This window comes from Mauremys mutica, chromosome 18, assembly GCF_020497125.1.
Source record: "Mauremys mutica isolate MM-2020 ecotype Southern chromosome 18, ASM2049712v1, whole genome shotgun sequence".
Classification (NCBI taxonomy): domain Eukaryota; kingdom Metazoa; phylum Chordata; order Testudines; family Geoemydidae; genus Mauremys; species Mauremys mutica.
The window spans coordinates 19,935,167-19,961,030 of record NC_059089.1 but is presented as its reverse complement, the minus strand read 5'-3'; the positions used below and the strand labels follow the sequence as shown (position 1 = coordinate 19,961,030).

Below are 25,864 nucleotides of genomic sequence, written 5' to 3'. Positions count from 1 at the left end.
CTGGTTAGGGGGAAGGAACATTTTGACAAAATAGAGAGTACGTACTCCATTTCCATTGACGCACACTGGTGGAGGAAGCTTACATTGTCAGTTCCCACATAGTAGATGTTCTGTGGATCCCTGACAACCCTAGGTCAGATTGTTTCTTGTTTTATAAGCACTTAATTTCCCTAAACTGTACAACTTTGTATCCTTTGCTTTATGAAAACATGTAAAAAGTTAAGATACTAAAGTTAATATAGGGAGAAAACAGTGTTTTGTGATTAGCAGGAAGACTGCAAGTCAAGACTCCTGGTTTCTTTTCCTTCCTGTGCCACTAACTTGCTGAGAGAACGTGAGCAAGTCACTTGTCCTGTACTTTTGTTTCCCCCATCTGATAGATAAGTAGTAATTATATACCCTGTGTGTATCTCACATGAGTGTTATGAGACTAGATTGAAGTTTGCAAAGATACATGAATACAAGGTACAGAAATTTGCATAATTAGTTATAATAGTAGATTAGCATTAGTAGAGTCACTATTCATAAAGTTTTTTTTCTTTTCTTTTAAATTGGAGGCATCAGGCAGACAGAATTTACAGTTTGGGACCTCTTCAGTTACCTTACATTTACCATGCAACAGTACCTTCAGCTAACATCAGTGTTTTGTTTCAGCAGTGCTCAGTTTTTTTATGTGTGTTTCAGCAATCTGACAAACTGATTGTAGCTAACCTCAAGTTTTAATACTCAAGATACAGATTATTATGCTCTGGTCCAAATGGTTTCATTTTTATCATGTATTTGGCCTTGTTACTATAATAGGTATACTATTTAACTTGTGTGGCTGCCCAGAAAGAGCCTTGTATGCATTTAAGAGATGTTAACTTGAGGATAGCTGGGGCCTCACGTTTTAGTCGTCTGCCAGCTATATGAGGTACCCAGATCAAATTTCAAATCTCTTGGGTTCTGGAGGCAGAGCATGTTTAGCTCTAGACAGGCAGAGGTACGTATACCGGTAGTGGTTCTCGCCATTCAGATAAGGAACAGGTATAAAGACTGCCTTTGAAGGAAGTCAACAAATTCTTAAGCAGCAGGTCAGTGGTCGGAAGACAGGATAGTAGCTGGAATCCCTGACTTTCTTTTGGGGATCTGCAAGATTAAAGGGGCAGGTGTGATAGTGAACCAAGGTTTGGTAGGTTTAGATTAGGCACCCTTAAAGTATGGAGCCTTATCCGAGTGTAAATATGCGATGTCCATTGTGTACTAGTGCTGCGTCAGGAAAAAATGAAGCTTTTCCATTTGAATTCTGACTAATATGACTTTTCTTCATTGCAGACTGACACAGATGTAGTAGTACTCACCACTGGTGTTCTAGTGTTAATAACCATGCTGCCAATGATTCCACAATCTGGCAAAATGTACCTTCATGATTTCTTTGGTATATTTGGCCGTCTCTCATCCTGGTGCTTGAAGAATCCAGGTGAGAGATCTGACTTTGTTGCAAGTATGATTCAGTAGCACCATTTCTCAGAGTGCTCGCCAGCAATCAATCTTGGGAGACTAGTGGTGGGCTGCAGTTCTGACCCTCCTGGGGTTAGTTAAATGGGGAAAATTAGATACTAAACGCAAAAGCTATTCCTTTTCTTTGACAGTTAATGTCTGGATTTTGCTCTTGCACCATGGCGCTTATTGGTGCAACACTCTGAAATGAGGGATTCTGTGATGCTTTAAGATCAGTAGTGCTGCTGCTGCCACTACATGGCAGGAATGCAACTCTTAGAGCTCCAAGGATATGGATGGACAGTTAGGTCTAGTAGATGGAAAGGTGAGAGAGAAAACAACTAGCTTGAACCAGGTGCCAGTTTGGAGGTTCTGAGTTATGAGTGTTAGCTATGGAGGTAGGAATTTCGGACAGTGCTTCTGATCCAGTAATCTCTAAAGTACTGGTCGTATTAGACTTTTCATTTTAACATTGATTGGTCTTAGTCCATTCTGAAAATCCATAAGCCATTTTGGGGCACAACTCTAGAAGTTGTATGTCTTCTGTCTGTGTGACCCTGTGAACAAACGCCATAGTTGAGTATATAGAGGTATGATTTAGAAGGCTATTTTGGCATTGACTAATGTCATAGCTGCTCCTACAGGCCAGAAAGACAAGCCAGTAGTTACACAATTCAAACTTGTGATTTTTTTTTTCCCTGTGGTTATCAGATTTTTATTTGACTTTGAGCTGAAAGGGGTGTCCTTATTGATTTGCTTAGTGTTCAGTCAGTCATGCAAACTACAATTGTTGAAAAATTAACTCTTCTGCAAAGGAGCCAATCTGAATAGTAAGGATTTGTTTTAAGGACTATTTATGATGTGTATTGCTGTAGCATCTAGGCTCCCTAGTTGTGGACCTTAGGTTCTGTACCAACACAGGATAACATAGCCTGAGCGAATACGCCATTCCTGATTTTACTGTTTAGTTCAGAGCTGATTGACACTTGTGACGTGCAAGTGCAGCCTCTCCTTTCACACAGCTGATGGTCTTAAGCATTGCTAGGCTTTGGTACTGCCAAACTGTCATTTGTCTTGAATCATAACAGGTATTCTTAAAGCACTATCTCTTAACTTCTGACACTCAAAATTCATCAGCAGAATTTCTCTTCTTTCTCTCCTCCAATTCAATCATGTAAAAAGGCTCCAACTATTTCCCCCAGGTCATGTGGCAGAGATCTATCTCGTCCATCTTCATGCCAGTGTTTATGCTCTCTTTCACCGCCTTTATGGAATGTATCCTTGCAACTTTGTCTCCTTTCTGCGCTCTCACTACAGTATGAAGGAAAACTTGGAGACTTTTGAAGAGGTGGTCAAGGTAAAATATAGCTTATGTTCATATCCGCTAAGAAAAATGTGTAGTTTATAGCTGCAAGATTGTAGTTATCTGCCAAACAGAGCTACTGCATTGAAATAATTGGATTGAGTACTGTGCAGTGAAACAGGATCATGACAGATTACTGGCAGAAGCAAGAACAGCTTTCTAAATACAAGCAAGTCTGAACAATTAATCTAGCTGTCTCACTTGTGTAACTGTCCTCTAAACTTTTAGCATTTGCCTGTTGGAACTACTTGTTAGTGCTCCATTTTTTGGAGTTTAATATGGTACAAAGCTTTTCCAGATGCACTAAATACATATTTATCTGTTTTGCCCCCACTTTTCCAGCCAATGATGGAACATGTACGAATTCATCCAGAATTAGTGACTGGATCCAAGGACCATGAACTGGACCCACGAAGGTATATACATTCGCTCTTCTATTAGGAAAGGCTGTGAATGAGCAGTCTTTAGATGGTCTTTTTTCAGGAGGCTCACAACAGAAAGTTGTGCCTGTCAACAGAAAAGTCCTATGCCAGTGATACTCTGCAATCAATACTCTAAGGTACCCCAGATAAAACGTAAGGTTTCTGCATCCTAGGTTACAGTTAGGGGTGGGGACACACAAATTGTTGGAATAGGTCATTTACCAGTGATTTGTTTGGGGGTTGAACTTAATTTTGTATCTGGTGGGTGGATAATTACAATACCCGAGGAAGATATTTTAGTTATGGTAGAAACCAGTCAGTACTACTGTGATGTAACAATGCTATCAACAACTAATTTGCTCTTTTTCCTTAACAAAATAAAGAGGAATCTGCAGTCTTATTATGAGCATTTTGATTTGACATAAGTTACTCATGTCTGTTTTACTGGGTCAAGTTTTAAGATTGTGTTTTTTTTACCATTGGCTCATTGAAAGTGCTTGATAGGATTTAAGTATTTAAAATGGCTTCAATGTATCTGATTTGGTGCCTAGAAAATTTGATTCGGTTAACAGATCAATTCTTTTAACAGGTGTGTTTTTATGTGGCCTCAGCTGTACTAGCTTTTTTAGAAATAGGCCCATTTGCCTGCAGCAGCACCACTTGCTGCTTTTCTCTTGTCTCCACAGGCCCAGCAACTGAAGAGGAGAAATTGACTCTTGTTCCTGCATAATAGTGCTCTTCCCCTGCTTTCAGAGCCACTAGGAACACACTACTAAATAGGAACCCATTGACTATCACAGTGATCAATTTTGCAGGCTTCTCCCAGCTGCATTTGGGTGGGGGGGCAGCACCTCTAAAGAATTAGAATGGCACAGAATTGTCAGTTAAAGCCCTTTGGGTTAGTATTTTGCATAAACTGTCTTGCTTCAAAATTTTATCTTATGGCCAAAAGCAAAGCAGCTTCTAAATGGATAGCTTTCCATTTTTTTCTTACTATACTTTAACATGCAATGAACTTACATCCTCTGAGGTCTTGGCCTGTTCTAATTTGACTGCTGAATTTAGTTACTCAGTTATACAGAGAAGAGATGTACAGAGTGAAAGAAAGAAATTAGAATATTTATGCCCAAAACTTAAAACAAGTAAAACTCCTTAATTGGCATACCAGATAGCAACTTGCAAAATAGTTTCAGATTCTGCACTGCTGGTTTGTCTAAATTTGGCTCCCAACATCTGAGGGTAGCTGATCTGATCTCTCCAAGTGTTGAAGCTCAGGACCATTCAAGACTTCGTATGCTGTTCCTCCTTTCCAGAGTGCTCCACAGAAGACCCTGCTGGGTTCAAATAGATCTGTTTCAAAGCTGTTATGTTGCCAAACTGGAGTCACCTCTTATGAGTCATCTATTTCTTTGTAAACTGTCTAAAACATTGCAAGGCACACAATTATATGGTGCCTCAGTCGTATTTCAGCTGGGATCATGCAAAGCTGGCAGGAACACAAATGAGCCATCCGACAAACCAGTTCCTAATATGTCCAGGAACCTTGATTTATAATCCTAATTATCTTATTTAAGACTAACTTACTCTCTTGGCTCCCAAAACTGTCTATAGGTGGAAAAGACTAGAAACTCATGATGTTGTGATAGAATGTGCCAAAATCTCCCTGGACCCAAAAGAAGCCTCATATGAAGACAGCTATTACTCTGTGTCTCAGCCAGTCAGCATATGCTTGCAGCCTCGTCAAATTGACCCCAATGCCAGTCCTTATATTGACACACACAGCTGCTACGGTAAGAGCTAATTGGGACTTTTAATATCCATTGGAAGCAGACCAGCTATGTTACAAAAAATCACAGTTCTTACTAATGTACCCTTCTTGGAGTCCAGTTCTATAAGGCTACTTTTGCAAAAAGAAAAGTTGTTTTGTTCCCTGTTCTGTACACGCATATGAAGTCCTGTTATACTATTCTCTAGCAATGTCACAAAGCTGTGACTTTTTTTTCCCTTGAAGGATGAGCTAAGAACATTCCTGTTGCCTTGTCTGTCATTTACTCATAATTGACAGTAGTGATTAGCTGGTCAGGTGTTCAGCACTTTCTGAGAATTAGGCCTCTTTAAGGTTGCACACTCAAATACTGAGACACCCCAAATCATTAGCCACTTAAAATTATTGTTGTTATATATTTTGCATGGATGGAAAGGGATAAATCTGCTCTCCAATAGCCAGATTGTGTATAGGAACAGATGAGTGGATTTGATTTTTTTTTTTTAAATAAAAACTGTTAAATATCTGTAAGAAGGACCGTCAAGACCTAAATCAGATTTGATAAACTAACGTGAATGTTCCTTTTTTTTAAACTCCAGGGACTTCCACTTCTACCCCATATTCCACTCCTAGGCTAACCCTATCACAAATGCAAGGGCAGCTACCTCAGATTCTGAGCCCACAGTCTACGCGGCTGTCAACTGAGCCACAGCAGGTAATGCACAAGGGGAGGGATAGCTCAGTGGTTTGAGCATTGGCCTGCTAAACCCAGGGTTGTGAGTTCAATCCTTGAGGGGGCCACTTAGGGATCTGGGGCAAAATCAGTACTTGGTCCTGCTAGTGAAGGCAGGGAGCTGGACTCAATGACCTTTCAGGATCTCTTCTAGTTCTATGAGATAGGTATATCACCATATATTATTATTATTATTTATTAATGCACCTAACCATGGCACACCAGCATGTTATTACAAAGATGGTCACTCTTCACTCCTTAAATTGGCTTCTCATTGGATTTGAATATTTTAGAAATAGGTGCGCTTTCAGTTGAGCAAGCATTGCAGCTTCCTAGTATAACTTCTGTACCTAGTATAGTAAATGTAATCCTCATTGATACCTTTTTGGTTTTGACATTGGGCATGGGCCAGATGTGTGTATTTCATATAGGTTTTTATTACATATGCCTAATTGATTTGCTTATATTGTGACACAGGTTACCATCTGGAGCCCCTCTGCAGCTTGTGGTATGACCACTCCACCAACCTCTCCAGGAATTGTCTCGTCGGAGTCCTCACAAACTTCATCACAGCCTTATTGCAAATATTTTAGCACACCTGGTATGTACTGCATTTCAGAGTTAACAACATTTTAATGGGTTTTTTAACTTGGTTAAAAATATCTTTGTCGATACTTAAGGTTGCATACAGGCTCTTTAAAGGTGAATCTAAGTGTATTTGGAACTTCTTTAAACTGCTTTTCCCCTAAAAATTCTCTTACATAGTTTGCTGTTTGTAAGTTTTGACATCTTTAACTATATCATTACTTCACACTTGAATGGAACATACAATTTTTTGAATGGGTGTCTTAAATGGGAACAGACAGTTCTGCATTTGAGTTCTCCAAATCAGCATTTAGACATCCAAGTACTCATTTAACATAGCTAAGTTCTAATATGAACACTGATACAGAGAACTGGGTACCCCAAGTTAAGTACTGAAGTTTGAAAACTGGATGTCGCTTATGAAACTGAAAATTGTGAGGTTTGAATGGCAGATCATTTGAAGTGTGTATCACTTGAACTTTATGAATGTGAAATTAACTCAAATTAAGAAGGATATGGAGTTTTAATGGTGATTAACCTTTCCTTTGCCTTTTGAGCAGGTGGAAAAGGAACCCCTCTAGGAACACCTGCCACCTCCCCTCCTCCACCCTGCATTTCAGATGACTTTGTGCATGTTTCACTCCCTTCAGCTGCTGCCACACCTCCCAAGAAGGTAAAAGCAAAATGTAACTGCCAGGCAAAGCTGGCTTCAGTCTCTGGGTTAACTTTTCATGAGAACCTGTTTTTCACTCGTGGTTGTCTGTGTCTAAATCAAAAGTATTTATGAAAAGTACAGTTTGGACCTTAACACAAACTAACAAATTGCCTGTAACTTCAGGCAATTTATATTTGGCTTAGCCTGTCTCTGAAGTCCTTTTATTGATGTGCCACTTAAGTCATCTGTCTGGAAAAATTCCCTCTCACTGAACGTGTACTAGAGCAGGGGTCGGCCGAGTCTTCATTTATTCACTCTAATTTAAGGTTTCGGGTGCCAGTCATACATTTTAACGATTTTAGGTCTCTTTCTATAAGTCAATAATATATAACTAAACTATTGTTGTATGTAAAGTAAATAAGGTTTTTAAAATGTTTAAGAAGCTTCATTTAAAATTAAATTAAAATGCAGAGCCCCCGTACCGGTGGCCAGGACCTGGGCAGTGTGAGTGCCACTGAAAATCAGCTCGCATGCTGCCTTCGGCACACATGCCATCGGTTGCCTACCCCTGTACTAGAGGCTGCTTTGTGATAGATGTCTGTTGCAAAGAATCCTTATTTTCTTCTAGGAGGAGAAACCGGATCCTGGGAGGCCTTTGCTGTCCCGACAGCAAAATGTCATAAACAGTGAGAAAGCATTGGGTAAACTACATCTTCTTCTCCCACCTCTCAATAGTCTTACCCCAAAGCAGTGATCTCATTTGTGGATAAATGTTTCTAGTTACAAAAGACTTCTCCTCTGCTCTTTCTCCATTTTTTCCCCATCCATTCCATAGTGGTTCCAGAATCCCACTCTAATGCTACGATTCAGCTTAATGTCATATGATAAAAACTTTTGATTTGTTTCCTGTTAACTATTCACCTCCAGAAATGCTTTGTGTGGACTGCCTTTTTAGTTGCCCCTCAACCCCACCCCGGTGTTCCACAATTAAAATATTTAACGTTTGGAACTCTTCACTAAAGTGAAGGTTGCAAAAGATTAAAAGGGAGAAGCTCAGGCTTTGAGGATGATCTTTGGAAGCTCTCTTATGTTTAGATTCCTCAACTGCAAAAGGACTTGCAGTGTTATGCATCTATAAGGCTACCCATGTGTGTTCCTTCACTGTGTCAGCAGTTCAGGATAGACTGAAATGCTTCTGGAAGCAGAACTTGGTATTTTTTCATGCTCCTGCAGTGTTACTATATCACTGCATTTGAGAGAACCCTTTCTAGTTCCACATGGAGTAGTAAAATCTGTAGAGAATGTTTGAGAGAAAAGTATCTTATTGGAAATGGAATTTATACTTGCCATTTCCTCTATCCCCCACCCACACATCTCTGGAAGGGGTGGGAAAGGACTTTGATGGTACCACATTTAAGGTACTAAAGAACTGCTGTAGAAATGTCTTCAGGGAGGAGAAGATACTGGAATTTAAAACTGGCTTTCCACAGTGGAGTTGTCTTGCAACACTGGTATCTGAACTTCTTGGTATTTGGCATTTGTGCTAGACTTTCCCAACTTGTGCCTGAGTTGCGAACCTAAGGTTTCTATCCCTGCATTGCTTAGTATATGCTTCTCTATCAGCTGTCTCAGACTTTTGATCTGTTATTCAGTCACATATGGTTTAGTTTGTACTGCATTCATTCAGTTAAGCTTTTTTTGTAGGTAAGTACTGTTTATTGGAGCAAGATCAGTGTTTTAAAGGGAGTTTAGAGGTGGCCTGGAAATCTAGCAGTGCAAACATATTTGAGACTTAAGCTTTGTCCTTCCTTTTCATGGGTAGGAGAACTGCAGACAACATACTTCTCTTCTGTGGAGGAGACTACCTCATCTCACTCTGCAGTAGCACTTCTTGTCATTTCAAAATCACATTGGCTGTCTCTGGAGGGACCAGTGACCTAACACTTCAGGACTCTTTGATTTGCGGGTGGAGCAGAAATGGGGTACGCTCCTGTTTTGGGGAGGATCTAGAGGGATGGAGAATGTTGTTTGAAGACTATTTCAGCAGAAGTGGAAGATATCATATTGTTAAGTCTTATGATGACATATAGCATCTGTACAATTAATTTTTTTTTTTTTTTCTTCAGAAGTGCCTGGCAGTAAAAGTTCTGTAAATTTAAGTGATCTTCCAGAATTTTTAGGTTGCCTGGCCTCTGATGAAGATAGTGTTGAGAAGGACAGAGAAGAAGGTAATGTCTCTTGGTATCCTTATGTAGGTTTTATATGCATTTAGACCTCGAGCTAGTATGGTACTGAGTTTGACGATTCAGACCTTTTAATTTTATCAAGCCAGATATAAATGAGTATTACTGATTACTGCAGACAGAAGAAAATGTGTGGCTTCAGGGAACCTATTGGGGATACCAGCTTCTTCCTGATAAGTGTTCCAAAAGTGGCATAAATGTATAGTTAATTTCACCTTGCTTCTTATCAACTCTTCCCACATAAATCAAGACACTTCATGTTCGATGTACAGCAACTCTGCACAAATTTTGGATGGGAATGAAATATCCTTAATTTCTGAAAGAAATTGTTGCTGTCAGGGTATACTGAGCCACACTGCCCTGCTTAATTGTTGTAACCCTCCCTATTGGCTTTGTCTTCCCGGTCCATTTAAACATTGTTCTATTTGTGAAACCTCCTCCTTTTATGCAAGACTCCTCTTAGTGATCATTATCGTTTACATATGTATCAATGTAAAAATCAGATTATTTCAGAAGTAAATGTAATACATAAATAATAGTAAACCCTTCTTTACATGACTAGTGTTTGGCTGTATTTCCTCTTTTTAATCTGGGAAGAATTTCTGACTTTGAGACAACCAGTAAGTCCCTAATTGAGTCTTTTTTTTGCATTGGTTTAAAAAAAAAATTACCATTTACAGCCAAGTGAAAAATGTATTTATTTTAATATCAGAGATCAAACTATCTTAATTTTAGGATATTACAATTTACATTTTGTAAGAATGAACTACTTCTGCGCACCCACCCCTGAAATACATGATGATTACATAGTCCCTTTATTAAAATTTTCTGATCAAGATAATTTTGAAATAAAACTTTACTATGTTCCTTAATTAGCATGCCAGGCTGGATGGCACTACTCTAGATTTTCTTCTAGTGACTTTATTTGGGGCCTGAGCCAAAGTCTGTTGAAGTCAGTGGAGTGACTCCATTGACTTCAATGGATTTTAGATCAGGCACTTATAGTATCTCTTTTCACTCTCCTTTAAGATTTTATTCCAAAAATTTATATATTTTTTAATATCTAGAGGTTAACTTGCATTTTTTTCCATCCCTGTTCTGTTAGTTTTCTGATTATTCTGTAAAACAGCATAATATCTGTATTTTCTAGATCCATAAACAGGGATAGCCATTATTTCAAAAAAAATTGTTGCAGTACCCCAACTACTCCTTTGAAAAATTATTCCATCCTAAAGGCAGTCCTCCTTATTTCCAGTATTCACAACAGCCTTCTTTCCCCACAAGTAAAAATCCAAATTCTTTATTAGGAAGTAGTTAGCAGAAAAGGAAAAGAACTTCCTTTCTGCCAAAATTTCTAAAAACAAACTTATAAGAGGATAAGCAAATATTTTCTTTTTGTATAAAAACAGACTTGCTATGTGGAAAATTCACTCTTATGCAGAGGACTATTGCAAGGTTTATGTACCACTTAAAACCCTATTTTGAGTGAGACAGTGGTCAGTTTCATAGTATTGTCTTCACATACATTGTGTTGATAGGGTGTCTTTCAATATTTTCTTCATATTAGTGCTATAAGGGACGATGTAACAGTTTTTCCATGTTTAGTATAGTTAGTTTCCCTTTTTCTTACAGATTTATGACTTTTTAATTCAGAGGCGTGTTTTTCCTATGGGTAAACTGAACAATATATTTACAAATTTATCACTCTTCTTTGGAACTTTAATTGACAGAGACTCAAATTAAATTAAAAAAACAAAACTCTAGAAACAAAGCGAATTGATTTCACCAGTTTTGATCATGATTTAAATCAGCAAGCAGGAACCTTGAGAGAGAGAGAGAGAGATCTTTATACTTTTTAATTACTTTCCTAATGAAAAGTTGATTCTCATTGGTTGACAACCATTAAAACATGTTGATTTGTAACTAAATATAGTCTTTTTACATAGACTTTGGTGCTTCTTTTTGATAACCAGGAGGATACACTATATCTATATACTTATATTTAAGCAACTATATAGCTTAACTTACCTTTATTTGGTTTCTGAATTTTCACATTTTTTATTGTTAGAAAATGGTGAATGATGGATTTCTTATTTACTGACTTGATTTTTTTTTTTATTTGTGATTTGTGTAAAGCGCTATTTGGATAGAAATTCGAATTCAGTTAAAATGCACAAAATAACATTTAATTTTTTTATTCAATAAAACTACCTTAAATGTGCTGGATATGTTTAAAAAAACCTTATCAAAACAATCTTTGCATTTAAAACTAACAGTTTTATTAAGTGAAGTATTATCTGTAGTTAGTGAATTGAACTGATGATTTCTGGTCAGAATGTCTTTCAAGATTTTAGAATTAATAGATCTCATTTTTTCATACCTAGTTTTTATTCATAGATTGGAAGAGGAAAACAAGCTTTCCTGCTTTATTCAACTAGTTCATTTCAGTGTTAAGAAATTGATTGGAAGCTGAAAAACTGAAATGAAGAAAAGATTCTCTCTGCACCTGCAAAAGAGGCTACTGCTGTCAAAAGCTGGTTTAGCACTTTCACAAACTATGGTTCCAAATGTTTATTCAGTGACTTTCACTATTATTCAGGGGTTTGACTTCTACCTCAAACTTAGCAGCAAATATGAACTGCTGAATATTTTTTGTGGTTGATTAAAATGATTGTAATTTGTAATAAGTTTAGGCCTTAAAATAAGTTGTCAATTTGAAACTTAATTTTAAGTATTTAACTAAATTTAAAAAAAATCTGATTTAAATCAATTTTAAAATGTTTTTAATTGGTGTTTTTATCCACCCTGTATAGAAAGGCAGGTTTATTTTATTTGCTTTATTTCTAGCTTTACCCACAAGCTAGCTTTTCCAATTTAATAAAACCTACTCTTATTTTTATTCTCTTAATAGTGGTAAATAATGTACATCCTATTGTGCATATTCCCAAATACTTTGTCTGGTCCATTTCAATTTCAAAAACCTTCCCAAAGTTTTAAGAACTCAAATTACATTGTGAAAAATTCATCTCTCTGTCATAAAGCCATGAGTTAATTTGCATCCCTCAGTTTTGAAATTGTACCCTGTTCTAATTTTACATTAAGAAAGTTTACAGGATTTGTATCCCAGGTTACAAAGAGCAACCCTGAGTGTATACCAGGTAAACTGATGTCTAAATGTTCACAGGAGTTGGTTTGGGGTGAAAGGTGGATTGTCTTAACACAGCACCAAACTTATTTTTTTTAAAGCTTATTTGCCTATTAAATTCCTTTTCTTTTTTTCTCAGATGCAATATCAAAAGAGATCTCTGAGATCACTACAGCTGATGCTGAGCCCGTGGTGCCTAGAGGAGGATTTGACTCTCCTTTTTACCGCACAAGTGAGAGTTTACCAGCCTCTCAAAAGAAGCCCCTTTCAGTAGCCTCCAGTGTTCAAGGACACAGTCTGAGCTCTGAACCGTTAGCCTCTTCTCTGGACAAATCTGGGCCTGAGGGTGCACGAGACACACCTAAACAAGCATTTACTCCCATTGACAGGCCCTGTGGAGCCTCTGATGAAAGCCCTGCTGGTAACAGGGTAGGCCAATCCTCTATGGAGACCAGTATCCTCACTCCCAGCCCTTGCAAAGTACCAGCACAGAGAAGAATGGGGTTTGGGAGCGGGCAGCCTCTCTCATATGAGCACCTTTTTGAGGTTGCATTACCAAAGACTGCCTACCTCTTTGTTAGCAAGAAGACTGAGGAGCTGCTAAAGAAAGTCAAGGGAAACCAGGATGAAGATTGCACATCCTCCACCTCTCCAATGGAAGTACTGGATAGACTGATACAGCAAGGAGCAGATGCACATACCAAGGAGCTCAACAAGTAAGTGTCTACAGACCTTGCTCTGCAAACACTTCGTTACCACTTTCCTTGTCAGTCCATATATCAGTAGCTGTGCCTGAAAGGCTGCTTTGCTTGGAAACCAAGAAGCTCTGCAGACATGGCTCTGTAGTCCTTATATTGAAAGTGCATAATTGCTTCATGTTAAGTCACCTCTTCAGAGGTTCCTAGCTGGACATGCATGAGTTCTTGAAAGTGAACTTTCTAGCCAGAATGGTAGCTTAACATTTATCTGCATAAGAAAAATGTCTTTATGAAGGTAGAATTTACCACATCTGAGGTGGAAGTCAAACTCAAACAGCTTAATGGGGCCCAGATAATCTCCATCCTAGAATATTAAAGGAACTGACACATGAAATTGCAAGCTCAATAACAAGGATTTTTAATGAATCTGTAAACCCAGGGGTCGTACTCTGACTGGAGAATTGCTAATATAGTTCCTATTTTTAATAAAGGAGAAAAAGTGATCCAGGAATCTACAGGCCTGTTAGTTTGACCTCAATTGTATGCAGGGTCTTGGAACAAATTTTGAAAGAGAAAGTAATTAAGGACATAGAGATGAACGGCAATTGGGATAAAATACGATATGGTTATACAAAAGGTAGATCATGCCAAACTAACCTGATCTCCTTTGAGAAGATAACTGATCTTTTAGACAAAGGAAATGCAGTAGATCTAATCTACCTGGATTTCTGTAAGGCATTTGGTACAGTTCCACATGGGAAATTATTAGCCAAATTGGAGCAGATGGGGATTAATATGAGAATTGAAAGGTGGATAAAGAATTGGTTAAAGGGGTGATACTACAATGGGTGATACTGGAAGGTGAACTGTCAGGACTGGTCTTGGAATCAACCTTATTAAACATTTTTATTGCTGACTTTGGTACAAAAAGTGAGTGTGCGCTAATAAAATTTGCGGATGACGCAAAGTTGGGAGGTATTGCCAGTACCGAGGAGGACCCAAAATATCGTACAAGAAGATCTGGATAACTTTGTAAACTGGAGTAATAAAAATTGGATGAAATTTAACAGAGCAAAATGCAAGGTAATGCATTTAGAGAGCAACAACAAGAATTTTTGCTATAAGCTGGGGACTTATCAGTTCAAAGTGACAGAGGAAGAGAGAGACCTGGGTGTATTGATCACAGGATGACTATGAGCTGTCAGTGTGATACAGTTTTTAAAAGGGCTAATGCAGTCCTAGGATGCATCAGGCGAGGTATTTCCAGTAGAGACAGGGAATTGTTAGTACCATTATACTGGTCAGATCTCGTCTGGAATACTGTGTGCAATTCTAGTCTCCCATGTTTAAGAAAGATGAATTCAAATTGGAACAGGTGCAGAGAAAGGTTACTAGGATGATCTGAGGAATGGAAAACCTACTTTATAAAAGGAGACTCAAAGAGCTTGGCTTGTTTAGCCTAACCAAAAAAAGGCTGAGGGGAGATATGATTGCTCTCTATAAATACATCAGAATAATAAATACCAGGAAGGAAGAGGAGTTATTTAAGTTAAGCACCAATGTGGACACAAGAACAAATGGTTATAACCTGGCCATCAACAAGTTTCAGCTCAAAATTAGGCAAAGGTTTCTAATCATCAGAGGAGTCAAGTTCTGGAACAGCCTTCCAAGTGAAGCACTGCTGGGCCAAAAACCTACCTAGCTTCAAGACTGAGCTTGATAAGTTTATGAAGGGGATGATATGAGGAGATTGCCTACAATGGCATGTGGCCCATTGGCTACTGTCAGTAGCAAAAAAAAAAAAAAAAAGAGATGGGACACTAGATGGAGAGAGCTCTGAGTTACTACAGAGAATTCTTTGCCAGGTATCTGCCTGGCGGGTCTTGCCCACATGCTCAGGGTCTAACTGATGGCCATATTTGGTGTTGGAAGGAGTTTCTCCCTGGGTCAGATTGGCAGAGACCCTGGGGGTTTTCTCCTTCCCCTGCAGCCTGAGACATAAGGCACTTGCAGGTTTAAACTCATATAAATGGTAAATTCTCTGTAACATAAAGTCTTTAAACCATGATTTGAGGACTTCAGTAACTCAGCCAGAGGTTCTGGGTCTATTTCAGGAGTGGGTGGGTGAGGTTCTGTGGCCTGCCATGTGCAGGAGGTCGGACTAGATGATCACAATGGTTCCTTCAGACCTTTAAAATCTATGAGTCTGTGCATAACCGAAGGACTCTTGCTGCCTTTGCTGATGGAGCTCAGCTGTGTTACTAAACCTGATGGTGAGGAAGTGGGGTCCACTGGCTGCCTGTCTCTGATGTGGCTTGGATGCTTGTCTGAGACAGTTAGGTTGAGCTTACGTCAACCTAATTATATCAGTGTACACACTACAGCCGTGTCCTGCTGATATAAAAGTGCCCGTCAACACTGACATAACTCACCCTACGCCTCTCGTGGTGGTGTTTTGTCGGTGTAGGGCAACACAGTGTCTGTAGATGCTGCTATTGGCTGTCTTGTCTTGCTGGAGCCCTGAAATTGAGAAGGAAGCCAGGCTGCCCATGCCTGGCTCCCCACTTAGGGAGCTGAGAAGCCTGAGCAGCGGCCCCTGCTCCCAGCGGAGAGTCAAGAATCCTAGGGGGTGGCTGGTCCCCTTGCTCCTGGTGGGGAACTCCATGGAGCTGAGAGCCTTGGCTCTCAGCCCCCGCCCCCCTCTCTCACACTACCCCTCTTCAGTCAGTGGAAGCACTCCAGAGGAGGATGCGCACCACTGACTGAAGGAGGGTAGTGTGGACATGTGTCAGTTTAAAGTCTGTAGTGTAGACATGCCCTTAGATAAAGTTGTTCATGAGGGCAGAATTAGGTATCCAGTAGCAGGACGAAGTCTAGTGGCCAGGAGAAGCATAGCAATTCCTTCCCCCAGTGTGAAAGTCAGGAACTGGAAAAACTTGTTTGGGCCAAGGTGTAAGAAGGGAGAGTCATATATGGATACATTCATGTCTGTTTTAATTTCCTATTATGCACTCCCTTCATCTCCTTATTCTACTTCCTGCTTCGCCCCTTTCTCAAGCTGCTTTTTACATTTGGGACAGTCTCTCCTTTTCTGTCTACCAAGCACCCTTGCTGTCTTTCAAATTCCTCCTTAAAGCCCACTTCTTGCAGTGATCTTTACACCCTCTCATCTGAATTATTCTCTAGTATGATGTTTCATTTGTTAGATTACAAAGCCTTAGGGACAGGGACTGTATTTCAATCTGTCTTGTAAAGTGTTCACTTACAGTGTATAAACTATTAATACTGTGTTTTTATTTCCAGATTGCCTCTGCCAAGCAAATCTGCTGACTGGACTCACTTTGGAGGTAAACAAGTTTTTCTTGGTTTAGGACCATAAATGTAGTCCATAATAAGTAAAAAAATGCATTTCTTTGTATCTTCTTCTACTTGGTTAATTAAATGATGGACTGCATATTTATTTGGCTTCTTTCTTTTCACACACTGAAGTTGGATGGTGACCGTCATTAGGATGTAGTTTATCTGCTCAGGAGATGATGCACCTTTCTGTTTCAACATTACAAGTTTCTTTCTCTTAGGAAAAGTAATCATCACTTTCCAACAGAACCAAGAATATTACTATGTGCTTTTTTCACCCACCAGATTGCAGTGGTACTCATGCCCATTATCAAATCTGCAATTGCATATACTGGCCTTCTTCAAAGAGACACTGATTCTCTTTTATGATTTTGTTTTTATGGCCACCTATGTAGAAACGAATACTCCTGAGGTGAATGGCTCTTCAGTTTTAAAGCTGAATTCCACCTGGTTTAAAGAACTATTTAAATATTCCCCCCATTCCACCCCCAACTGATCATAAGTCAGAGAGCCTAAAACTGAAATCTTTCCTCACCATTTAACATATATCTCACAGTTTTGTCATCTTAGGCTTCCTTTTGACTTCCATGTTGGTGATCTTTACTCCTCTAGGGAGATTAAAAAATATGAGCCAGTTGAAAAATCCATATAACTAGGAGGCAGCAGGGTTTTAGAGCAGAAGTCATTTTTGGACATATTGGTCTGGTTCCCTTAATTCAAATATGTCCCTCCTCTTTCTTCACCTGAGGCATCCGGAAGCTCCACTGAAGTCATAACTGACTTAAGCACAGTTTTGTCAATCAAAAACCTACCCTGTACACTGTTAGAAAACTTTTAAATGTTGCCTGTGCTTAGAAATGCTTTTAGATAAATCTGTCTTACTAAGGTAGGACGGTGAAATAACAAAGGAGTGTGAAATTGGTCTGTCTGAAATCTTTCCAGTGGCTTTTTGGAAGACATCCTCTCCTGAAATATTTAAAACTGACATTTTTAAATGGCTTGAGGGTAATCTCAATCTTAACACTTTTAGCTGATGCAGTAAAAGCCATGTCCTACAATTTCTCATTACTCTTTCCCAAAAAAAATCATGTAAGCCACTCATGAGCAGGTTGCTCGTGACAAAAACATGTAATGTAGGAGAAAATGTTGGCAGGGAAACAGACTTCAGTTTCAGGCTTTAAATGAGTTGTTGCATTTTTTTTTAATAATTATGAAGGCTGTGTAGGTTGGAGGAATGAGCCACAGCCTTAGAAATTGGAAGGTCCTAAATTCTAATTTAAATTCTGGTTCTGTCACTGATTTGCTGTGTAACTTAATGGAAATCAGTTCTTTCAAATTCTGTGGGTAAAACTTCCAAAAGTGTCTTAGGTAGCACTGGAAGTCAGTGGCACTTAGGTAGCTTAGGCTAGGTCTACACTGCAAAGAAAAAAAACGTGGAGCCCAGTCTCAGAACCCAGGACAGTTGGCTTGGGTTGCAGGGTTAAAAATAACAGTATAGACATTCCCCCTCAGGCTAGAGCCTGGGCTCTGAAATCTGGCAAGAGGGGAGGGTGTTAGAGCCTAGGCTTCAGCCTGAGTGGGTCTACACTGCTATTTTCAGTCCGGCAGCCTGAGCCCTGCAAGCCCAAGTCAGTTGACCCAGGCTCTGAGACCTGGTGCCGTGAGTTTTTTTTCACTTTGTAGTATTGACATAATCTCAGTCACACTTTCTAAAGTATCTAAGGGTATGTCTACACTACCCGCCGGATCGGCGGGCAGAGCTCAATCCAGCGGAGGTTGATTTATCGCGTCTAGTCTAGACGCAATAAGTGGACCCCCCAAGCGTTCTCCTGTCAACTTCTGTACTCCACCACCCCGAGAGGTGCAGGCAGAGTCGACGGGGGAGTGGCAGCAGTCAACTCACCGCAATGAAGACACCACAGTAAGTCGATCTAAGTACGTCGACTTCAGCTACGTTACTCACTAGCTGAAGTTGCATAACTTAGATCGATATCTTCCCCCCCACACACTATAGACCAGGGCTAAGCCATGTAAGCATTCTAGAAAACTTTACCTCCATCTGTAAAATGTAGATAATAAATTGGTACCTATGAACTGTGGGTATGATGAGGAATCAAGACTGTATAAAGCTTTGAACATGTAAAGTTTTGTACTAACTATTGATACCTTTATTTAAATGCCTAATTTTTTCCATTCAGTTTTGCAGTTAAAAAATAACCCTGCAAAAGTAGAATGGGCCTGAATGAGGATGTAAATTTGAATGTGTGTAATAGAATCCAATATATTTAGCAGTAACCTTTGCTCTGTCATTTAACTCCTGTCTAGGTTCTCCCCCTTCAGATGAGATTCACACACTGCGTAACCAGCTGCTTTTGCTACACAACCAGTTATTGTATGAGCGCTTCAAAAGGCAACAACATGCCCTTCGGAACCGGCGACTCCTGCGGAAAGTGATCAAAGCAACAGCACTGGAGGAACATAATGCTGCCATGGTGAGCAAGGATTTAAGTGCTGTGCATGCCAAGAAGTGCTACCAATACATCACTATCAAATCTTATGAATACCTGCCCCAGACAACATCTACTATAGTATCATAGAACTTTAAAATCTTTTAAAGTATTTATTATTGAAGTTTTGTTGTTGTTTTTAAAGTAACCTTCGAACACTCCAATTTTTGTGGAATGGATTGTGGATAATTTTGATACATTGTGATTAGCTGAAACTGGAAATTTACTGTAAAGGGCATTGAACTGAACACATACATGAAGAAGCCAACTGGCTTAAATAACTGCCAAACTTTGCTTAGAAAGATGTTGTGATTTAACAGTCAGTGTTCTGCTTGCTTAACATTTGGGCAGTCTTAACATTAGGCCAGTAACCTTGTTAAGTTTCCTGAAGAGGTACATGCTTTCCATTTCAGGAGGAGGAATGCTGGCAGAAAACTAAGTATTTCAAGTGTGTTCTCTCTCTGAGTCTCTGAATCTGGCCCTAATTAGTGATGGAAACTTAGCGGTGTGGAGTCCATGTGAAATAAGAATTCAAACAAGATTGAAGTTATGTCCACATTATAAAAGCTGTCATGTAAATTGGGATCTTTGTAGCAGTCTCAGCAAAGAGGCTAAGAACTAAATAATTATTAGAAATGGAACTACCCTCTCTTCCCTGAGGCTGTCCCTTTAGGTCACCACTGGAGCATGGGGTGATGTGGAGGAACATATATAACTGCTGACCATATTTTGTGGATGTAACTTCAGTTTCCAGTATGTTCAGCCTGGCACCTTTAACCATTTCTTTATTAAAGAAAAAAACCTTTTTATATGAGGAACATACTAAAGTGCTGTAACATAGCCAAGTTTGAAGACTCTGCTATTAGTGGGTTTTGTTTTTGATCCTTTATTTGGTGGTTGAGCTGGGGCAGTGGTCTCTGATGTACTAGTTGAAGTAGAAAATTTGGTCATCTGACTTTTGGTATATGGTTCCGGACAGAAAGATCAGCTGAAACTACAGGAGAAAGATATCCAGTCCTTGAAGCTTAGTCTGCAGAAAGAGCAGGCCAGGTACCACCAGTTTCAGGAAGAGCATGATAATATAGTGGCTCAGCTTCACAGCCAGATCCGACAGCTGCAACATGACAGGGAAGAATTCTACAACCAGAGCCAGGAATTGCAGGTATGAAACATAGCATGGAAAAGCTATATTGAACAGATAACATAGCTTTAAAAATACCCCCCCAATGATCTGGTATGAAATGGCTCTTAAGTATATTAAACCTCTCACTTCAATCCAAATAAGACAACATGCAGTTAAAAATTCATCTAAGTTGATTCCATTCTTTGTGGCTCTGTTCTGTTTTGCTTTGAAATGGCAAATTGCGTGCCTTTAACTAGTCCGTAGATAATGATCATTTTTAGTGTTTAGTCTGTAACCGCTGATTATGCTGTGTGAGAGGAATGCTGACCATCCTGCCAAATGTGTATTTTGCTAGGTTTGTAATACAGTTTCAGAACCTTAAGCCTCTTGCTTTCTATTTGAACAGACCAAGCTGAAGGACTGTAGGAATATGATTGCAGATTTGAGGTTAGAATTAAAGAAAGCCAACAACAAGGTGTGTCACACAGAGTTGCTTCTCAGCCAAGTTTCTCAGAAGGTATGATTCCCTTTGTGGCCCTTTTGTTGTGTCCTTTTTTGCTAGTACCCATTTTCAAATTTCTCTTGGTTCCTCATAAGGCCTTTATCACTTTGAATAAGCTGCTCCTCATAATACCACACTCAGTTCCATGGTATTGATTTTAAATGAGTGAGAACACAGAGCATGAAGAATTTTATGCTGAAGAAATTAAATTTGCTTGGTCCTGATACTTCTGAAATCTTGCTCCTCATTTGGGTCTCTGGCCCACATTTGGAATTTCACAGATTGAGCAGTATTACTCCTGAGGGCATCTGTGCCCAAAAAAAATTAAAAATTCTGTGCCAGAAATATAAAAACTCCGAACACAGTATTTTAAAATTCTGCAAATTTTATTTGTCAAATAAATGTGTGGAGGTTCCAGCTTGGCACTGGGGAGCACAGGCCACTGGCTGCAAAGAGGTGGGAGATCACTGTGCAGCTTCCCCCCTTTCTCTCCCCTGGGTTACGGACTCAGTGGTGAGGCTGCACCCAACGCCCAGCCCTGACACAGTGCAAGGACTGGACCTGTCCCAGAAACATCCCAGGGCCCTGCCCCTCCATGCCAGGTGCACCAGGTGTGGGCAGGCTGGCTCAGGAAGGCAGGATCCAAGTGTGGAGGGGCTTAATGTGGGGAGAGCCTGGTGTGGGTTGAGAAGGTTCTGTGTGGGGCAATCTGGGTGCGGGTGGCTCAGTGGGAGATCTGGGTGGAGGGGAGATCTGGATGCACAGAGGCTTGTTGGGAGGTGGTTCTGGATGCAACAGTAATGGGACTCTGCAGGGTGGTCCAGGTGAAGGTGGTTGGGGCTCAGAGGGGGGTCTGGGTGTGGGGGACTCTGGGGAGTCCAGATGCTGGGGGAGTTGGATCAGTGGGGTGGGGATCCAGGTGCAGCTGCTTGGGCATTGGTGGGGTGGGGATCTGGGTGTGGGTGGCTTGTCAGGGTGGTCCAGGTTCAGGGGGAGTGGGGCTCAGCAGGCAGCTTCTGAGTATGAGCAGGTGAGGCTCGGCAGGAGGGTCTGGGTGTGAGGGGGGGTCTGGATGCACAGGGGTTGGGCAGCTGGGGGAGTAGCTCCCTGTACAGGGATTCCTTCCCCTGCAGCTGAGGAGCGATGGTTGTAGGAAGCGGTGGGTGAGAGGGAGGAGTTTGCAGAGCTTTCTGGAACTGGGGAAGAAGTCTGGGGGTGGGTCTGATCTGACCCGGGATGCCATGCAGGGGAAAAGGAAGTTCCATCCTCCCCAGCCCAGCCGGGAGTAGCAGCTGAGCCTGGTGCAGGGTAGAAGCCACTGGCCAGGTCTTCCACAGTCCTGCCCCATGCCCCACAGTGATTTACGTCTCGGCCGGCCGGCCGCCCTGGGCACCCAAAACATACTGCTGGGGAGGGTCTCATGACCACTCTTGTGGCTTCCCTATGCTTCCCTGTCAGAAAGGCATTTTACTGCAGGGAAGTAAAGAAATCTGCAGGGGGGCATAAATTCTACACATGTGCAGTGGCACAGAATTCCCCCAGGAGTAATTCATAATGTGCTTGTATTTTGCTGTATGTTAAAGAGCCCCTGTCAGAAGCTAAAGGGACTTCACATACAAATGGAGAAGCAGTTACCTTATTTGAAGCAAACTGAGGGGTTAAGCTAACTAAATGCTGCATTTGTCTCATGGGATGCAATAATTTACCTGCGGCAACTTTGAGTAACATCCATTCACTTGATTGTCATAATTGCCTGCTACTTTCCCTAGGCATCATAGTTTGATTTTTTTTCTTTTTCTTTTTAGTAAAAAATAACCCCCAGATGTAGTGTAGGTCAGGTGTGAAGATTAAACTGTTCATTGTGGACTCTATTTTTTTTTTTTTTTTTAAAGCTTTCCAACAGCGAGTCAGTCCAGCAGCAGATGGAGTTCTTGAATAGGCAACTCCTGGTTCTTGGGGAGGTCAATGAGTTGTACTTGGAACAGCTGCAGCACAAGCATGCAGACACGACAAAGGTACAGTATGTGGGTCACAGGCAAGGCCTTTCTTGAAAGATTTGCCTTAGGATCATCATCAAGTTCAGTAGTGGCTTTTCAGTGAAGAAGGAAACTCTTTTTATAAATCAGCAAACAGACATAAATGTTTGCATCCAATTTCAAAGCAAATGAAGGAATATACTACTATGATTTAACTTTCAATGAGAGCTTTTGTGTTAGTCATGCCAGGCTATCCAGTCTGTCTTCAAATAGCTTCTTGGATGGCATAGTTTTAACTAGGTCAAATGATGGTTTTTACTGCCCCGGGAAAAACTAGTTTGTCACAGTTTAAGGCACTTTCTATTTTAAAAATTGTTTAATTAACGCACACCACATTACACTTAAGTTTAGTTATACATTCAGATTGTTGTTACATAATGCAGTAGATACATAGATTAATGTAGAGTTGCATAAATAAAAAGTAAAAGTTGTTGCGAATTATACCTGTAGGCCACGCACCGTTCATTTCTAGGCTGAGGCACAAAAACCAAAGATTTACAGGGTGTCCAAATAACAAAGTTTTATTGCGCAAGGTTCAAACAACGTTCGAACATGGTGTCCCCCTGCTAGTCAGCGAGAGACCCATGCTACGGATTACATAGAAGTTATATACCTTTTAGGAATGCATTCTACCCTCGTGAATCGGAAGCCTTAACCAATAAACAAGCCATTTTCTTATCTTTAGCCTATTACAGTTAATCACTGTCCGCGCGCTGGCTAGTGCGCAGTCCAGCTGTTACCTTGCATGCTAGAATTTTTCCTTAATTATGTTACTACAGCTGTGTTCCTATCCTCTTTCCTGTTCCTGACTTTATCTTTCTTTAATGCTGCCCTTGGGAGCTGTGTATGTGATGTGCTCGTTTTTAGTTAATGATGGATACAAAATAGGGAAACTTACAAAATGGAGTTGCTCATGCTAACTACCCTTAACAAAGTGCAGTGGGCATAATACTAATATATGTAATTATTATACTGAACATTGGAATGACTGTGCATTTTGGTTTGGTATTTCCTCAAGGAAGTTATTCATGTCATGACTCATTTCTGTTTTCAATATTATATAAATAAAAGTCAAAAATATTATATGAAAATGACAGTAATGCAGAGTTGTAGGCTTGAAGCATTGAGCAATCAGAAGCATGCAGAGTTGCAAACTACCAGTCCATTTGGCCATGCAGCAAAAGACCAACTTTGATTTAGTGGATAGACCGAGCTTATTCCTCAGTTTTGAATGGGTGTATCCAACGATTGAAAAGATTTGTTTTATGCTTGCTGAACTTACTGGATGGTGATGCAGTTATTTTTCTCAGTTTAAACTGGGTTTAACTTAGTATTTACCAGCGTCCTGGCATAAACTAGCTTTTCCTGGAAAATTGCCAACCCTTAATAAGTTCAGTAACCTTGGAAACTTACATTTGTGTCACCCTGGAGCAGAAATCCATATCACACATAATTTTCTATGTGAAGGTAAAAAGAGAATCTGCTGCTTGAGATATTGCATGGGAAGGCGCTTAGTGTTAATACAGTAGGTCTCGCAGCATGCAGAAGTACTGCCATGTCACTCCAACAATTGTCATTAAAAATGCTTATCTCTTGCAACCACACATACATCTCATGCTTCTTTTTTTGTAAAACGTCTAAGGACCACATGATTTTATTACCCCTGTTCAGGGAAACATTTTTGTACCAGTAGGGTGACACTTACAGGACAGTGTACCTGCTTTTACATGAGAGACAGCAACCAGTAAAAGTGAACTGTCAAGCCAAAAAAAGGTGCCTTTTTTAGCACTTTGAGGGCCACATTTCAAAGAGATTGAAAATTATCCATTCTAATCTGATACAAGACTGACAAGCCTTACCCCTATTGGAAAGGGCTTAAGTAAGGAACACTGATGTGCTAATAAATGCCGGTCACGTGGAGCTATATTCATGGTAATTTAGTATCCCTGATACATTCACAAGTTCTCCAGTTCTGCATCTCTTTTTTTGGACACTTGCTTTGTTTCATCTTACATAGAAATTGTGCTATCTGTAACTGTATGCACACGTATAAATACTACAAACATATAGGAATCCGGTCCCTATTAAAGCTCTCTTTAAAACTGTAACCCTTTCTTCCCCAGTGAAATCCTGAGAAAACAGATTTAGACTCTTCAAAGCAAAGGGGCATGGGATGGGTCCAGTGTAGTAGATGTTTTAATGTATCTGACAAGTTTAGCCTTTTACTTGTGTGACACTAAATGGTGTATTTCTCAGTAACACAGAGTTACCCCTCTTTTTCAGGAAGTGGAAATGATGCAGGCTGCCTTTCGGAAAGAACTGGAGAAAGCAAAATTCTGTGTTCAACAGCAAAGCCAGAGGCTTGATGCCTCCCAGAAGCGGATAGTTGAACTGGAGTCTCAGCTTTCTAAGAAAGATCACCTGTTACTGGAGCAAAAGAAATATCTGGAGGATGTCAAAATCCAAGCAAGGTTGGGATTTCACTTCAGTAACTAATACTAACTTACATTATAGATAAAGTTATTTGCCGTGTTGTTGTAGCTGTGTAGGTCCCAGGATATTAGAGAAACAAGGTGGGTGAGGTAATATCTTTTATTGGACCAACTTCTATTGGTGCAAGAGACAAGTTTACACGGAGCTCTTCTTCAGGACCTGAAGAAGTATGTGTAAGCTCAGAAGAAAGCTTGTCTCTTTCACCAATAGAAGTTGGTGCAATAAAATATATTATGTTATAATTAAAGTTCAAAAAATGTATTGGCAGATGGGTTATACTTTGAGAAATTTAATAGTAATGTGCTCTTTGTATGTTCAGAGGCCAGCTGCAAGCGGTAGAGAGCAGATACAAAGCCCAGAAAAGAATTACACAAGCATTTGAGCTGGAGATTTTAGATCTGTATGGCCGATGGGAGAAGGATAGCCTATTGAAAAAACTTGACGATGAAAAAACAGAAGCAGCTGAAGCAGCAGAAGAAAGGTAAGGACAATATTACAAAACTTGATGAGCTACTTGCAAGCTGCTTGAGGTAAACCTCCCTTAGTAATGTTTAGCATTCAGTGTCTGCCATCCTTAAGTATCCATGTACTTTACTCACCTTTGTGAAGCATCAGCTTTTCTCATTCTTGCAAGTAGTGAAACTGAGATGAGTGGCTTGTCCAAGACACCCAGTGAGTCAGTAACAGAGTTGAGAATAAACTGTAAAGGAGCTCTTTAGTAACTAAAATACTATGCAAACTAGCTACAGATGAAAACC

At 40.0% G+C, this 25,864-nt stretch overlaps 1 protein-coding gene across 3 annotated transcripts in view; it reads left to right on the top strand.

The window, feature by feature from the left end:
- Window positions 1-25,864, top strand: part of TSC1 (TSC complex subunit 1) — a 53,375-nt gene that overhangs the window by 22,775 nt on the left and 4,736 nt on the right. For all 3 annotated transcript variants that reach the window (XM_044992466.1, XM_044992467.1, XM_044992468.1), the window contains 17 exons: window positions 1,315-1,459; window positions 2,682-2,836; window positions 3,185-3,258; window positions 4,876-5,054; window positions 5,629-5,744; window positions 6,240-6,363; window positions 6,908-7,020; window positions 7,631-7,703; window positions 9,129-9,230; window positions 12,530-13,106; window positions 16,392-16,435; window positions 18,771-18,937; window positions 19,932-20,114; window positions 20,482-20,592; window positions 22,470-22,592; window positions 24,897-25,084; window positions 25,426-25,587. In XM_044992466.1, the coding sequence (XP_044848401.1) occupies window positions 1,315-1,459; window positions 2,682-2,836; window positions 3,185-3,258; window positions 4,876-5,054; window positions 5,629-5,744; window positions 6,240-6,363; window positions 6,908-7,020; window positions 7,631-7,703; window positions 9,129-9,230; window positions 12,530-13,106; window positions 16,392-16,435; window positions 18,771-18,937; window positions 19,932-20,114; window positions 20,482-20,592; window positions 22,470-22,592; window positions 24,897-25,084; window positions 25,426-25,587 (2,636 nt within the window). The remainder of the gene's footprint in view (window positions 1-1,314; window positions 1,460-2,681; window positions 2,837-3,184; window positions 3,259-4,875; window positions 5,055-5,628; window positions 5,745-6,239; window positions 6,364-6,907; window positions 7,021-7,630; window positions 7,704-9,128; window positions 9,231-12,529; window positions 13,107-16,391; window positions 16,436-18,770; window positions 18,938-19,931; window positions 20,115-20,481; window positions 20,593-22,469; window positions 22,593-24,896; window positions 25,085-25,425; window positions 25,588-25,864) is intronic.